This window comes from Pan paniscus, chromosome 12, assembly GCF_029289425.2.
Source record: "Pan paniscus chromosome 12, NHGRI_mPanPan1-v2.0_pri, whole genome shotgun sequence".
Taxonomy (NCBI): domain Eukaryota; kingdom Metazoa; phylum Chordata; class Mammalia; order Primates; family Hominidae; genus Pan; species Pan paniscus.
This window is the reverse complement of record NC_073261.2, coordinates 100,482,076-100,494,967: the sequence shown is the minus strand read 5'-3', so window position 1 is coordinate 100,494,967 and position 12,892 is coordinate 100,482,076. Positions and strand designations below refer to the sequence as shown.

General features: G+C 47.7%; 2 protein-coding genes across 2 annotated transcripts in view; one reads left to right on the top strand and one right to left on the bottom strand.

Annotated features, from left to right (window-relative positions):
- Positions 1 to 2,104: 2,104 nt before the first annotated feature.
- LOC100977522 (multifunctional methyltransferase subunit TRM112-like protein) lies at positions 2,105 to 4,752 on the bottom strand. Its single transcript, XM_055108381.2, has one exon. It carries the CDS (start codon positions 4,707 to 4,709, stop codon positions 4,302 to 4,304), a length of 408 nt encoding a protein of 135 aa, XP_054964356.1. The 5' UTR covers positions 4,710 to 4,752; the 3' UTR covers positions 2,105 to 4,301.
- Positions 4,753 to 9,824: 5,072 nt separating this feature from the next.
- The window catches only part of RAB10 (RAB10, member RAS oncogene family), a 103,923-nt gene continuing 100,855 nt past the window's right edge, over positions 9,825 to 12,892 (top strand). Inside the window, exon 1 of the mRNA XM_003827054.6 lies at positions 9,825 to 10,761. Within this exon, the coding sequence (XP_003827102.1) occupies positions 10,635 to 10,761 (127 nt within the window). The 5' untranslated portion in view covers positions 9,825 to 10,634. The remainder of the gene's footprint in view (positions 10,762 to 12,892) is intronic.

Genomic DNA, 12,892 nt, shown 5'->3' with positions numbered 1-12,892 from the left:
CCGAGTAGCTGGGATTACAGGCCTGCACCACCGCGCCCGGCTAATTTTTTTTTTTTTTTTTTTTTTAGTAGATACGGGGTTTTACCATGTTGTCCAGGCTAGTCTCAAACTCCTGACCTCAATTGATCCACCCGCCATGGCCTCCCAAAGTGCTGGGATTACAGGCTTAAGCCACCGCACCTGGCCCCAGTTTATTAATAAACAGAAGTGCTAACAACCTTAACTTGGGTCTGAGTTGTCATAATAGCCAATTTTCAAACCCAAGCCAACCCTTTCTGATCTGCTCTAAATCAGTGAGCATCCATTGTATTTTATTTACTTATTCTCCTAGTAATAGATGCTTAGATTGGTTCCAATCCAACATCTAGCTACGACAAAGCAATGATGAACCTGTGTGGGAATTTCTCTTGGACGCCCCCAGGAATAGTGCTGTTGAGTCACAGATATGTACATTATTTATTAAATATTGCCTTGTTGCTTCCCAGAATGGCTAGACCAGATTGAATTCCTGTCAGCTATGCATGAGAGTTCTCATCTCTTCACATCTTTACCAACACTTGGTATTATCCATCTTTCTAATTTTTGCCATGCTGATGGATGGAAAATATTATCTTATTGTTTAATTTTAATTTCTCTGGTTACAAACTTGAATATTTTGTCTCAGAACATTTCTTCATATAGTCATACACTTCTGTTAATTGCCTGTTCTTCTTCTTAATTTTATTTTTTTAGAAGAGGTCTTCCTTTGTCTCAGATTTGAGTGCAGAGACACCATCACAGCTCACGGCAACCTTGAACTCCTGGGCTCAAGTGATCCTCCTACCTCAGCCTCCTGAGCAGCTAGGACTACAGGCGTGAGCCACCATGTCCAGCTAATTTTATTTTTTGTAGAGACAGGGTTTTTTTTTTTTTTTTTTTTTTTGAGACAGAGTCTTTCTCTGTTACCCAGGCTGGAGTGCAATGGCGCTATCTCGGCTCACTGCAAGTTCCACCTCCCGGGTTCACGCCATTCTCCTGCCTCAGCGTCCCGAGTAGCTGGAACTACAGGCGCCCACCACCAGGTCCAGCTAATTTTTTTGTATTTTTAGTAGAGACGGAGTTTCACTGTGTTAGGCAGGATGGTCTCGATCTCCTGACTTTGTGATCCTCCCGTCTTGGCCTCCCAAAGTGCTGAGGTTACAGGCGTGAGCCACCGCACCCGGCTGAGACAGGGTCTTGCCATATTGCCTAGGCTGATTGGGATCAAGTGATCTTCCCTCCTCAGCCTCCCAAAGTGTTGAGATTACAGGCACGAGCCACTGTGCCTAGCCTTCTTGGTCTATTTTAAATTTGTAAATGTGAAATGTAATTTTAATCATAATTTATTGTATAGCTCTTTAGTTACAATGCAGTTAACCTGGAAGGTGGTTTTGAAACCATCTTCGTCTTAGATATTTCTACTACCTGCCAGTGGTAGCTTGATCTGGTTATTTCCATGGGATTATGCCCTCAACTCAAACATAATGTTCAATTATGGATGTCATACTCTAAGAGAGACATAAGCAAAGCAGAATGATGGTGATGATAGTTTTCTGAGAATCGTCTTATATGAAAAGAGTTTCAATACCTCAGAAGGGGAAGAAAAAGAGAGAGGGTTAACTTGAAGCAGCCTAGAGGAAAACACCAATACTATGTTCAGATAGTTAAAGCACTGTCATGTGAAATTAGGGAAAGATTTATCCAGTGTTGCCCTAGAGGATGGAATTAAAACAAATGGGTGATGTTATAGACAAACATAGTTACTCTCAGTCTGTGGAATGCTTTTTTGTCACAAATACCTAGCCCTGCAATCAGCTGTCTGCAAGGCAAGCTCACTGGCCATGTTGATATAGAGGCTGGTTGGGGCATTTTTTCATGGAGCAGGAAATTAGTTACAACTTCCAACATTTCTCCCAATATAGATATAATTTAATTTAACTAAAGTTTATTGAGCTCCCACTACATGCAAGACACTGGGCCAAGGTAGGAGGATTACTTGAAGCCAAGAGTTCAAGACCTGCCTGGGTGACATAGTGAGAACCTATCTCTACAAAAAAATAAAATAAATTAGGCATGGTGGCACATTCCTGTAGTCCTAGCTGCTTGGGAGGCTGAGGCAGGAGACTCGATTGAGCCCAGAAGTTTACTGTGGGAATACAGAAGATAGTGTGGGAAAGAAGTCTCGTTCAGCTTCTCTGAAGATTAGCATATGGAAGCTAGGATAGAAAATAAGACTTGTTGGCGAGGGCCTGGAGCCCCTCAACAGCCAGCTGAGATCAGCATTTCAGAACTGAGGCATCCTTGGCAGTGGATTAGAACAAACATATCCAAAGGACTGGGGAAGACTCCCGGGGCAATCATTTTCTTTTCTTTTTTTTTGAGACAGAGTCTTGCTCTGTCACCCAGGCTGGAGTGCAGTGGCACGACCTCAGCTCACTGCAACCTCTGCCTCTTGAGTTCAAGTGATTCTCCTGCCTCAGCCTCCCGAGTAACTGGGATTACAGGCACGCGCCATCATGCCCGGCTAATTCTTTTTTTTTTAGTAGACACAGGGTTTCACCGTGTTGGCCAGGCTGACCTCGAACTCCTGACCTTGTGATCTGCCTACCTCGGCCTCCCAAAGTGCTGGGATTACAGGCGTGACCCACCGCACCCGGCTTTGTTTTTTTTTTTTGTTTTTTTTTTTTTTTGAGACAGGGTCTTGCTCTGTTGCCCAATCTGGAGTACAGTGGCGGGATCTTGGCTCACTGCAACCTTGACTTTCCAGGCTCAAGCAATCCTCCTGCTTCAGCCCCCTAAGTAGCTGGGACTACAGGCATGTGCCACCATGCCTGGTAGGGCAATTATTTTCTAACAAGAGGAGGCCTAAGTCAAGATATGCAGGCAGAGCAGAATACTGACGGGCTGCCAGCCACTAGGCAATCAGTACTTAGCATCAGGAAAGTCTAACCAAGATCTATCCTCATGAAGTCCCTGCAGGAAGACTGTGGGTGTGAACACAGGAAATAAGCAGTAGTAAATACACAAAGTCCTGGAGACTGGAGGGGAAGGTTTCATAGCAAGGTGATGACGTAGCAGTCGGCTGGCCCTTCAAGGGAAGACTCGATTCTCTCTTTTTTTTTTTTTTTTTTTTTGAGACGGAGTTTCCCTCTTTTTGCCCAGGCTGGAATGCAATGGTACGATCTCGGTTCACTGCAACCTCCGCCTCCTGGGTTCAGGCAATTCTCCTGCCTCAGCCTCTCAAGTAGCTGGGATTACAGGCATGCACCACCATGCCTGGCTAATTTTGTATTTTTTAGTAGAGACAGGGTTTCTCCATGTTGGCCAGGCTAGGCTGGAACTCCCGACCTCAGGTGATCCACCTGCCTCAGCCTGCCCAAGTGCTGGGATTACAGGCGTGAGCCATCACGCCCGGCCTGGAAGACTCAATTCTTATGAAGAACACGGAGAGCAAGTTGGGGAGGGATAAAAGAGTAAGAAATCAGGTATAGAGACTGAATATGCATGGGAACAGTGGTAAAGATGATCCTGCTTCAATATCTTTTGAGGCAGGAGTTTTTTATAAGGTAGAGGCAGGTCCTAAAAGCTTAAGTTGAAGACTAGAACCATAAACTGGTCAACTATGCTTTTTCTAGAAAAATATAGAGATAATACCTTAATTGATAGTATAAACATATAAATATGCCTCTTTTTTCTTGGCTTTGCAAATATTTGGACTACTACTTTCTCTTTTCCTCCCTCCCTCCTTTATTTATTTATTTATTTATTTATTTATTTTATTTATTTTTTTGAGACAGAGTTTCGCTCTGTCGCCCAGGCTGGATTGCAGTGGCACAATCTCGGCTCACTGCAAGCTCCGCCTCCCGGGTTCACGCCATTCTCCTGCCTCAGCCTCCTGAGTAGCTGGGACTACAGACGCCCACCACCATGCCCGGCTAATTTTTTGTATTTTTAGTAGAGATGGGGTTTCACTGTGTTAGCCAGGATGGTGTTGATCTCCTGACCTCGTGATCCACTTGCCTCGGCCTCCCAAAGTGCTGCGATTACAGGTGTTAGCCACCGCGCCCAGCCTCCCATTTATTTATTTATTTTTTATTTTTATTTATTTATTATTTTGGTTTTGAACCTTTAATGAGAAAAAATATATAATATCGAGCTCAAGAACACTGTGTGTTTGGTGTCATCGGATCAAGGGTTGGGGATACACAAGGCAGAATTCGGAAACGGTATATATCAACAAAAATACACACAGTCATAACAAGAAAAACTGGCGCATGGCACAATCAACTCTCAGTTTCCTCTTCACTCAGCAGCATGTTGGGGATCCCGCGGCTGATGGGGAACATACGTCCAGATTCCGGGCACTGCAGGGTGCCCTCTATCACTTCCACCTCCAGCAGCAGGTGGTGCATGGTCCTCAGAAACTCTTCATTTTCCTCATATCCCTCAACTGGCCCTTTAGGCACCTGGATCAGGCGCAAGCTATCGGCCGCCTCCAGGAACGCCGACCACTCCACCTTAGGTATCATATGTACCACGTATGATACGTGCCACGTATGATGCCACGTAAGTTGGGGGTTGAACTCCACAGGGCAGATACGGACCTCGGTGGCCTGGAGGCACAGGGGGAAGCCACGGGACCCCACCCCCCGCACATGCGAGCTCAGCAGATTGTGGGTGAGCAGTTTCATGTCGCCACACAACTATTTTTTATTTTTTGAGACGGAGTCTCACTCTGTCGCCCAGGCTGGAGTGCAGTGGCGTGATCTCAGCTCACTACAACCTCTGCTTCCCGGGTTCAAGCGATTCTGCTGCCTCAGCCTCCTGAGTAGCTGGGACTACAGGTGCACGCTACCAGGCCCAGCTAATTTTTATATTTTTAGTAGAGACGGGGTTTCACCATGTTGACAAGGATGGTCTCGATCTCTTGACCTCGTGATCCACCCGCCTCAGCCTCCCAAAGTGCTGGGATTACAGGCGTGAGCCACTGTGCCCAGTCTATTTATTTTTTTGACAGTGTGTCTCACTCTGTTGCTCACGCTGTAGTGCAGTGGCAGGATCATGGCTCACTGCAACCTCAGCCTCCCAGGCTCAAGCAATCCTCCCACCTCAGCCTTCCGGAGTAGCTGGGATCACAGGAACTCATCACCATGTCAGGCTAATTTTTTCTTACTTTTTTTAGAGATGGGGCTTCACCATGTTACTTAGGCTGGTCTGGAACTCCTAGACTCAAGCTCTCTGCCTACCTTGGCCTCCTAAAGTGCTGGGATTACAGGCATGAGCCTCTGCGCCTGGCCTGGACTACATTTTTTGTTGTTGTTGTTGAGATGGAGTCTCGTTCTGTCACTCAGCCTGGAGTGCAGTGGCGCGATCTCGACTCACTGCAACCTCGGCCTCCCAGGCTCAAGCGAGTCTCCTGCCTCAGCCTCCCAAGTAGCTGGAATTATAGGTACCTGCCACCATGCCTGGCTAATTTTTGTGTTTTTAGTAGAGATGGGGTTTCACCAAGTTGGCCAGGCTGGTCTCAAACTCCTAATCAAGTGATCCACCCGCCTGGGCCTCTCAAAGTGCTGGGATTACAGGCATGAGCCACTGCACCTGGCCTCTGGACTACATTCTTTATAGAGCAGTTTTGAAAAAAGCATAACCCCTAAACTAGCAGTAGATTGGCATTTTTTTCACTGTTTCCACTTTTATGAAATATTTCTTCATAACTCTAGGTTTATCCTTTAGGCCTGTGTAGATCCCCATTTTACTCTTCTTTTCTAGAGTCAGAGATCTTCCATACCTTGATCACTTCTGCTTGCTTCACTGGCAGATATAGCTTGATGCTTAGGCCTCACTCCAGCAAAACCTTTAATTAACTTTAGAGAATCCAAATGCTAAGTACTGGCCGAGCCTCTCAATCCTCGCAATTCTCACCTTGAGGTAATACGGTGTCCTGTGGAGGTTTTCTTCTCTTTTCCCTTGCCCGTATAGTCCAGGCTCTGCACTAACAGTGTGACCTCTGGGAAGGCCCTAACTTCTCTGAATCTTAGACTCCTCACCTGTGAGTTACGTGCAGGGGTCAAATTATGATTTAAAATATATGGTGGGGCATGTTGGCTCGCACTTGTAATCCCAGCATTTTGGGAGGCCAAGGCTGGCAGATTGTTTGAGCCTAGGAGTTCAAGACCAGCCTGGGCAACATGGCAAAACCCCATCTCCACAAAAAATATAAAAATTAGCTGGGCGTAATGGTGCACATCTGTAGTCTCAGGGACTTGGGAGGCTGAAGTGGGAGGACTGCTTGAGCCCAAGAGGCTGAGGCTGCAGTGAGCCATGATGGTTCCACTGCACTGCAGCTTGGGTGACAGAGTGAGACCCTGCCTCAAAAAAAAAAAAAAAAAAGGTATGATCCTGGCCGGGCACAGTGGCTCACGCCTGTAATTCCAGCACTTTGGGAGGCCGAGGAGGGCGAATCACTTGAGGTTAGGAGTTCAAGACTATCCTGGTCAGGCATGGTGGCTCACGCCCTAGTTTAGGGCTTATGCTTTTTTCAGAATTGCTCTATAAAGAATGTAGTCCAGGGGCTGGGCGCGGTGGCTCATTCCTGTAATCCCAGCACTTTGGGAGGCTGAGGAGGGCAGATCACTTGAGGTCAGGGGTCTAAGAGCAGCCTTGCCAACATGATGAAACCCCATCTCTACTAAAAATACAAAACTTAAGACAGGCGTGGTGGCGGCGCCTGTAATACCAGCTACTTGGGAGGCTGAGGCAGGAGTTTCACTTGAACCAGGAGGCAGAAGTTGCAGTGAACCAAGATTGTGCCACTGCACTCCAGTCTGGGTGAAAGAGTGAGATTCTATCTCAAAAAAAAAAAAAAAAAGTCTATGATCGATAATTTGTTAATAAATGTAATAATTCCTAAAGTTTCAGAATATGAGTTCATGGGGAAAGGTTTCTAAGTGATAAAATTGTTGGTTACAGGATAAAAAATAAAGTGAAAAAATCTTTTTTACTTATATTTGTACATATTAATGGAAGTACATGTGATATTTTGATACATGCATACTGTGTGTAATGATCAAATCATTACAAATGAGGTTACCCATCACCTCAAACATTTATCATTTGTGTTGGGTTTTTCAAATTTTTCAACTGTCCATTATCCCCAAAATTTACGTAGTGGTATTACTCTCCAAATTAGGCTTTTTTTTTGAGATGAACTCTTGCTCTGTCACCAGGCTAGAATGCAGCGGTGCAATCTTGGCTCACTGCAACCTCCGACTCCCTGGTTTAAGCAATTCTCCTGCCTCAGCCTCCTGAGTAGCTGGGACTACAGGTGCATGCCACCATGCTCAGCTAATTAATGTATTTTTAGTAGGGATGGGATCTCACCATGTTGGCCAAGATGGTCTCGATCTCTTGACCTCAAACGATCCACCCACCTCAGTCTCCCAAAGTGCTGGGATTACAGGTGAGAGCCACTAGGCCCGGCCCAAATTAGGCCTTCTACAGGAAAAAGTCTTGGCTGGGCCTGTTGGCTCACACCTGTAATCCCAGCACCTTAGGAAGCCAAGGTGGGAGGATCGCTTGAGGCCAGGAGTTTGAGGTTGCAGTGAGGCCTCCACACTCCAGTCTGAGAAACAAGCAAGACCCTGTCTTAAAAACAAACAAAACCTTTAACACTTCATTTTTTCACAGATGGAGTCCACTCTGTTGTCCAGGCTGGTCTCAATCTCCTGGGGTCAAGCAATCCTCCCTCCTCAGCCTCCTGAATAGCTGGGACTACAGGTTCAGTCACTGTGCCCAGCTTAAAAACTTTCAAGACTTTTAAAATACTTTGTAACATTGAGGCTTGAGTTAATCTAACTTATTTTGAAAGGAATAATCAAGGTAGCAAGATTTTCCTTCTGACGCTGAATTGACGACACACCTGTGCTGCACTGACCATCACTCACTTTGTGATTTGCATAACTAGTCTATTTTAGAATTGTTATTATCGTAAGGCATTCCCGACTAGAGTCAGAATGATTCATAGAGGATAAGAAGGTTTAAGTGAGGCCAGGCGCAGTGGCTCTCACTTGTAATCCCAGCACTTTGGGAGGCTGAGGCGGATGGATCATCTGAGGTCAGGAGTTCAAGACCAGCCTGGCCAACATGGTGAAACCCCGTCTCTACTAAAAATATAAAAATTAGCCAGGCTTGGTGGCACACGCCTGTAATCCCAGCTACTAAGGAGGCTGAGGCAGGAGAATCACTTGAACCTGGAAGGGCTGCAGTAAGCCGAGATTGTGCCACTGCACTCCAGCATGGGTGGTAGAGTGAGAGTCTGTCTCCAAAAAAAAAAAAAAATGTTTAAGTGACAAGACTAGGAGCAATTGGAGAAAACAACTGAAGAGAAAGCTGTATTAGTGAAGACAAGTATCTTCGGTAAGGACGCTTTAGGGGTGGTTGAGAAGAAAGGAAAAATGTAAGACAGAAATGTAAGACGGAATTGCCTGAAAGTCTAACTTTAATTACATATCAAATACACATTTTGGTGATTTGGCGATCTTGGGGTGGTGTGTGTGAAAATGTAGTTTTTACTTCTCTATCCCTGTTTCTTGTTTTCCACATACTTCAGCGTTTTCCACTTTATCAGGTTGAACCAGCTCACCAGGTTCAACTCCTGTGCCATCACACCTAGGTGTGCTTTGAGGGATGGATGTCCCTGAGAATGGAAGGTCAGCAGCATGCATACTGCAACTACAGAAGGGTAGGAGAGAAAAAGGGTGGCGTAAACAGGACTGATGGGGAGAGAGAACAGAAGGTAAAGCAAATACAAAGAAAATGCGAGGGCCCGGGCGCGGGGGCTAACGCCTGTAATCCCAGCACTTTGGGAGGCCGGGGCGGGCGGGTCACCTGTCAGGAGTTCGACACCAGCCTGACTAACAGGGTGAAACCCCGTCTCTACTAAATACAAAAAATTAGCCGGGCGTGGTAGCACATGCCTGTAATCCCAGCTACTTGGGAGGCTGAGGCAGGAGAATCACTTGAACCCAGGTGGTGGAGGTTGCAGTGAGCAGAGATTGTGCCATTGCACTCTAGCCTGGGCAACAAGAGCGAAACTCCATCTCAAAAAAAAAAAAAAAAAAAGAAAGAAAGAAAGAAAAGAAAATGCGAGGAAGCAGACTGTGTCGGACTGGGAGTAGGCTTGACCTTTCAATTTTCAACCCAGTGGTACGACGCTGGCGGCAGGCAGAGGCCCCACCTCCTCTGCAGAGCGCTCTCGGATTCTCCCGGATTCCTAAAGGACGGCAAAGGCCTGAAGCAGGTTCTCTGAGCACCGCACAGAACCTTCCGCTTCGCAGGGAGGTTCTTCCTGCGCCCAGGTGTTCCTCAACCTTCCTCTCCTCGCCCAGGAAGAGGTTGTGAGGATTACCTCATCCCAACCCGAGCAGCGTGGCCAGCTTTTCCATCTCAAACTCTTGCTCTTTAAGTCAATCCGGATGGAGCGCTCATGTTTCCCCGTCAGGGCTGGCCCTGGAGAGGGGGCACGCCGGGAGGCGTCTCTTTCTAGCAAAGAGGCTATTAAATGACCCAGGGCGCGGCTTTTTCTCGCGTTTACGAGCTCCACCTACACGGGAACACATGGCCACCCAAGCCCGTCGCTGCGCCAAGACCTCCAGCTCAACACACCCGACAAGCGCTGTGCAGAGAAACCGCAGCGCAGTCCAGCGGGAGACCCCGGGAGGGGAAGGAGGTGCTGGGCTCTGTAAGGGTGTCCCGGGGAGCGGGGAGCGGGAGGCGGGAGGCGGGAGGCGGGGGGCGGGGGGCGGCGGGGGGCGCTGCGCCTGCGCAGTCGCTAGGCAGCTTCTCCCCCGGGGCGTGCTCGTAACGCCGCGCACCCTATCAGGCGGCCACAGGGAGCGCGCCCGCGGCCTCGCCCTTTCTCGCCCCTCCCTTCTCCCCTCTGGGTCCAGCCTCAGACTGAGGCTTGGAGACCGGAGCATTCCACTCGCCACTTCGGCGCGCCCCCATGCCCTCTTGTGCGCGTGCGCAGAGGCGGACCGCAAGGCTAGGGCGTGAGGGAAGGGCGGGCGTACGTCCTTGCGTGCGTCTCAGGCAGCGCGCACGCCGGCGTGGGAGGGCACGGGGAAAAGGTGGCTCTGGCCGGGGTGGCTCGGTTTCCTGGGGCTATGTAACTGAGCTCGTTGACTTGGGGGTCCTTCTTCGCTGCCCTCGCCGCGTGCTAGCAGGGAGTTTCCGCTCGGGAGAGAGACTGTCCTCACGCCCGCTGCGCCTCCTCGACGGCAGAGCAGGCTTGCTCGCCCGTGGGAGCGTCCCGGCCGAGAAGCCCTGAGGGGGGAGGGGAGGCCATTTTGTCCCGACCGACTCCCCGGAACCGGGCGGAGCGGCTGGGAGAGGCTGCGGAGCCGCGGTCGCCGCCCTCGCCGCCCTCGGAGGCACTGGACGCCGCCACTGTCGGGGCTTCCTCAAAGCTGTTCGTAGGTCGCCCGCGCCCTCTCGAGCCTTTTTCCCACGCTTCCCCGGTCCTCCGGCCTGAGAACGCCCGAGTGAGGAGTTGGCCGTAGTGAGAGGGACCGATCCCTTGGGGCCGCCGGCGGCGAGAGCCCGAGCCGCTTCTCCCAATGGCGAAGAAGACGTACGACCTGCTTTTCAAGCTGCTCCTGATCGGGGATTCCGGAGTGGGGAAGACCTGCGTCCTTTTTCGTTTTTCGGATGATGCCTTCAATACTACCTTTATTTCCACCATAGGTAAGACCTGTGGGAGGACGGTGTACGGTCTCGGTAGCTGCATACCGTTTATTTTACTCCAGACATCTTGCTTCCCGTAATATACGCCTTTGTTTCAGTGATTCCGATTCCAAACGACACATCCAAGTTACTGTTTGAATCGGCATCGAGCTTACTGGGGCGGGGTCTTCCCATGATTTCCATCCAGTCTTTTGCTTTCGAGTCTCCCACTATGCTCAGTGCCTTCTGTTACAAAATATGCATCATTTAACCATGTTCCAGAACCTTATTTCTTCAGGCGACTGGACTGGCTTTTTCCACATTTGCGTGGAATTAGTAGATGTGTGATATTTTTAAGGTATTTATTTCAGTGGTTGCGATTGAAGCAGTACTAGCTATTTGGGAAAGGCCTGAATTTATACTTTGGGGCAAAGAAAAGATTCCATATGGTGATAACTTAGAGTAAACTTGAGGGTTTCTGAGAAGAATAATTAAGGTAAATTAGAAGGGAAGAGTGAGTTGCCCTCATTCACTAATCCATTGATGTGTCAAACAATCGGAGGCTCTTCGCGCTTGGGGTGGGACTCTGGCATATTTGCCTCAGTGCTTTTCGAGACATCAACAGAAGCAGTAATCTGAGGGAGATGATCAGTTTCTGTCCTCAAACCCAACGGAGTGAAGTCAAGTTCTCTCTTCTATTTTATTTGACTCTAGTATTTACAGGAAAGTATTTTGCCAGTCATAGCCCTATGGACTTACAATGCACTTTCACCATGTTTCAGAATTACTTAGTGTGGAAGTAAGAGCTAAAGAGTGACCTTTTTAATCGAATTTCCCGTTTAGGAAAGGAAAAGGGAAGGCTCTAGGAAAGTCCCTTTTGAATCTGGTTAGAAAATTTAAGTGGCATTGACGCTAATTGTGCTATATTAATTGTGAAACCCATCCGCTCCGCAATAAATTTCTTAAAAGACACATGGCTCTCAGCATTGTGGCGGTGCAGTTGAACCCATTTTTAAATGTACTTTTATATTGAGACGCTTTTAAAAAGCAACTGCAGTCGTCTTTGAACTCTGGGAATTGTCAAAATTAAGCTGATTTGAAACAGTTTGTATAGCGTTACTGAAATATTTGGTTTGGGTTTTCTTTTGTGACAAATACCTGCTTCATTCTCACAAAAGAAATTATACTGAAATTAAATTGGACAAGTGATTTTTTAAATAGATTTTTATTTTGCTTACCTTTTTTGGGAGGCAAATTATCATAATCCTTATTTCCAGAGTATCATACTGTTTTCTTGGTCTGTCATAAATTTCATGAAACTTAGAGCTTGTTCTCTAACTTGTGGGTTAGAGAATACTAGCACTTAGCGCTAGCACTTCCCTAGCACTGTTTGCTTTTAACACTCCACTTTTAGCTGTAGCTGGCTAGGGTTAGGTGATCAGATGGGTCAGCAAATATTTATTGAGCACCTAATGCTGGGCACTGTTTTTAGGCACTGGGAATAAATGATGAACACAACAGACCCCTTGAGGAGCATTCCGGTGAGATCAATCATAATAGTGTGGAAGATGCTACAATAGTAAGCACAGGGAGGAAGAGTGGCTAGTCTAAATCGTGAGGAGTTTGAGCAGGCTTACGTAGAGATGATACCTAAAATGAAGTCTGGGCCGGGCGCGGTGGCTCATGCCTGTAATCCCAGCACTTTGGGAGGCCTTGGCGGGCGGATCACAAGGTCGGGAGGTCAAGACCAGTTTGGCCAATATGGTGAAACCCCGTTTTTACTAAAAATACAAAAATTAGCTGGGCGTAGTGGCAGGCACCTGTAGTCCCAGCTACTCAGGAGGCTGAGGCAGGAGAATCACTTGAACCTGGGAGGCGGAGGTTGCAGTGAGCTGAGATTGTGCCACTGCACTCCAGCCTGGGCAACAAAGCCAGACTCCGTCTCAAAATAATAATAAATAAATGAAGTCTGAAGGACTAATAGGAATTGAGTCAGAGGGGTAGGATAGGGCCTTTCTGGAAAAGGGAGCATAGAACAAATGTATAGTAAGGTTGAGGATTTAATTCATGTGGTCAACTTTATTTATTTATTTTGAGACTGAGCCTCACTCTGTCGCCCAGGCTGGAGTGCAGTGGCGTGATCTCGGCTCAC

Coding starts and splice junctions, on each gene's coding strand:
- LOC100977522 (XM_055108381.2), bottom strand. CDS start 4,709: ATGAAACTGCTCACCCACAATCTGCTGAGCTCGCATGTGCGGGGGGTG.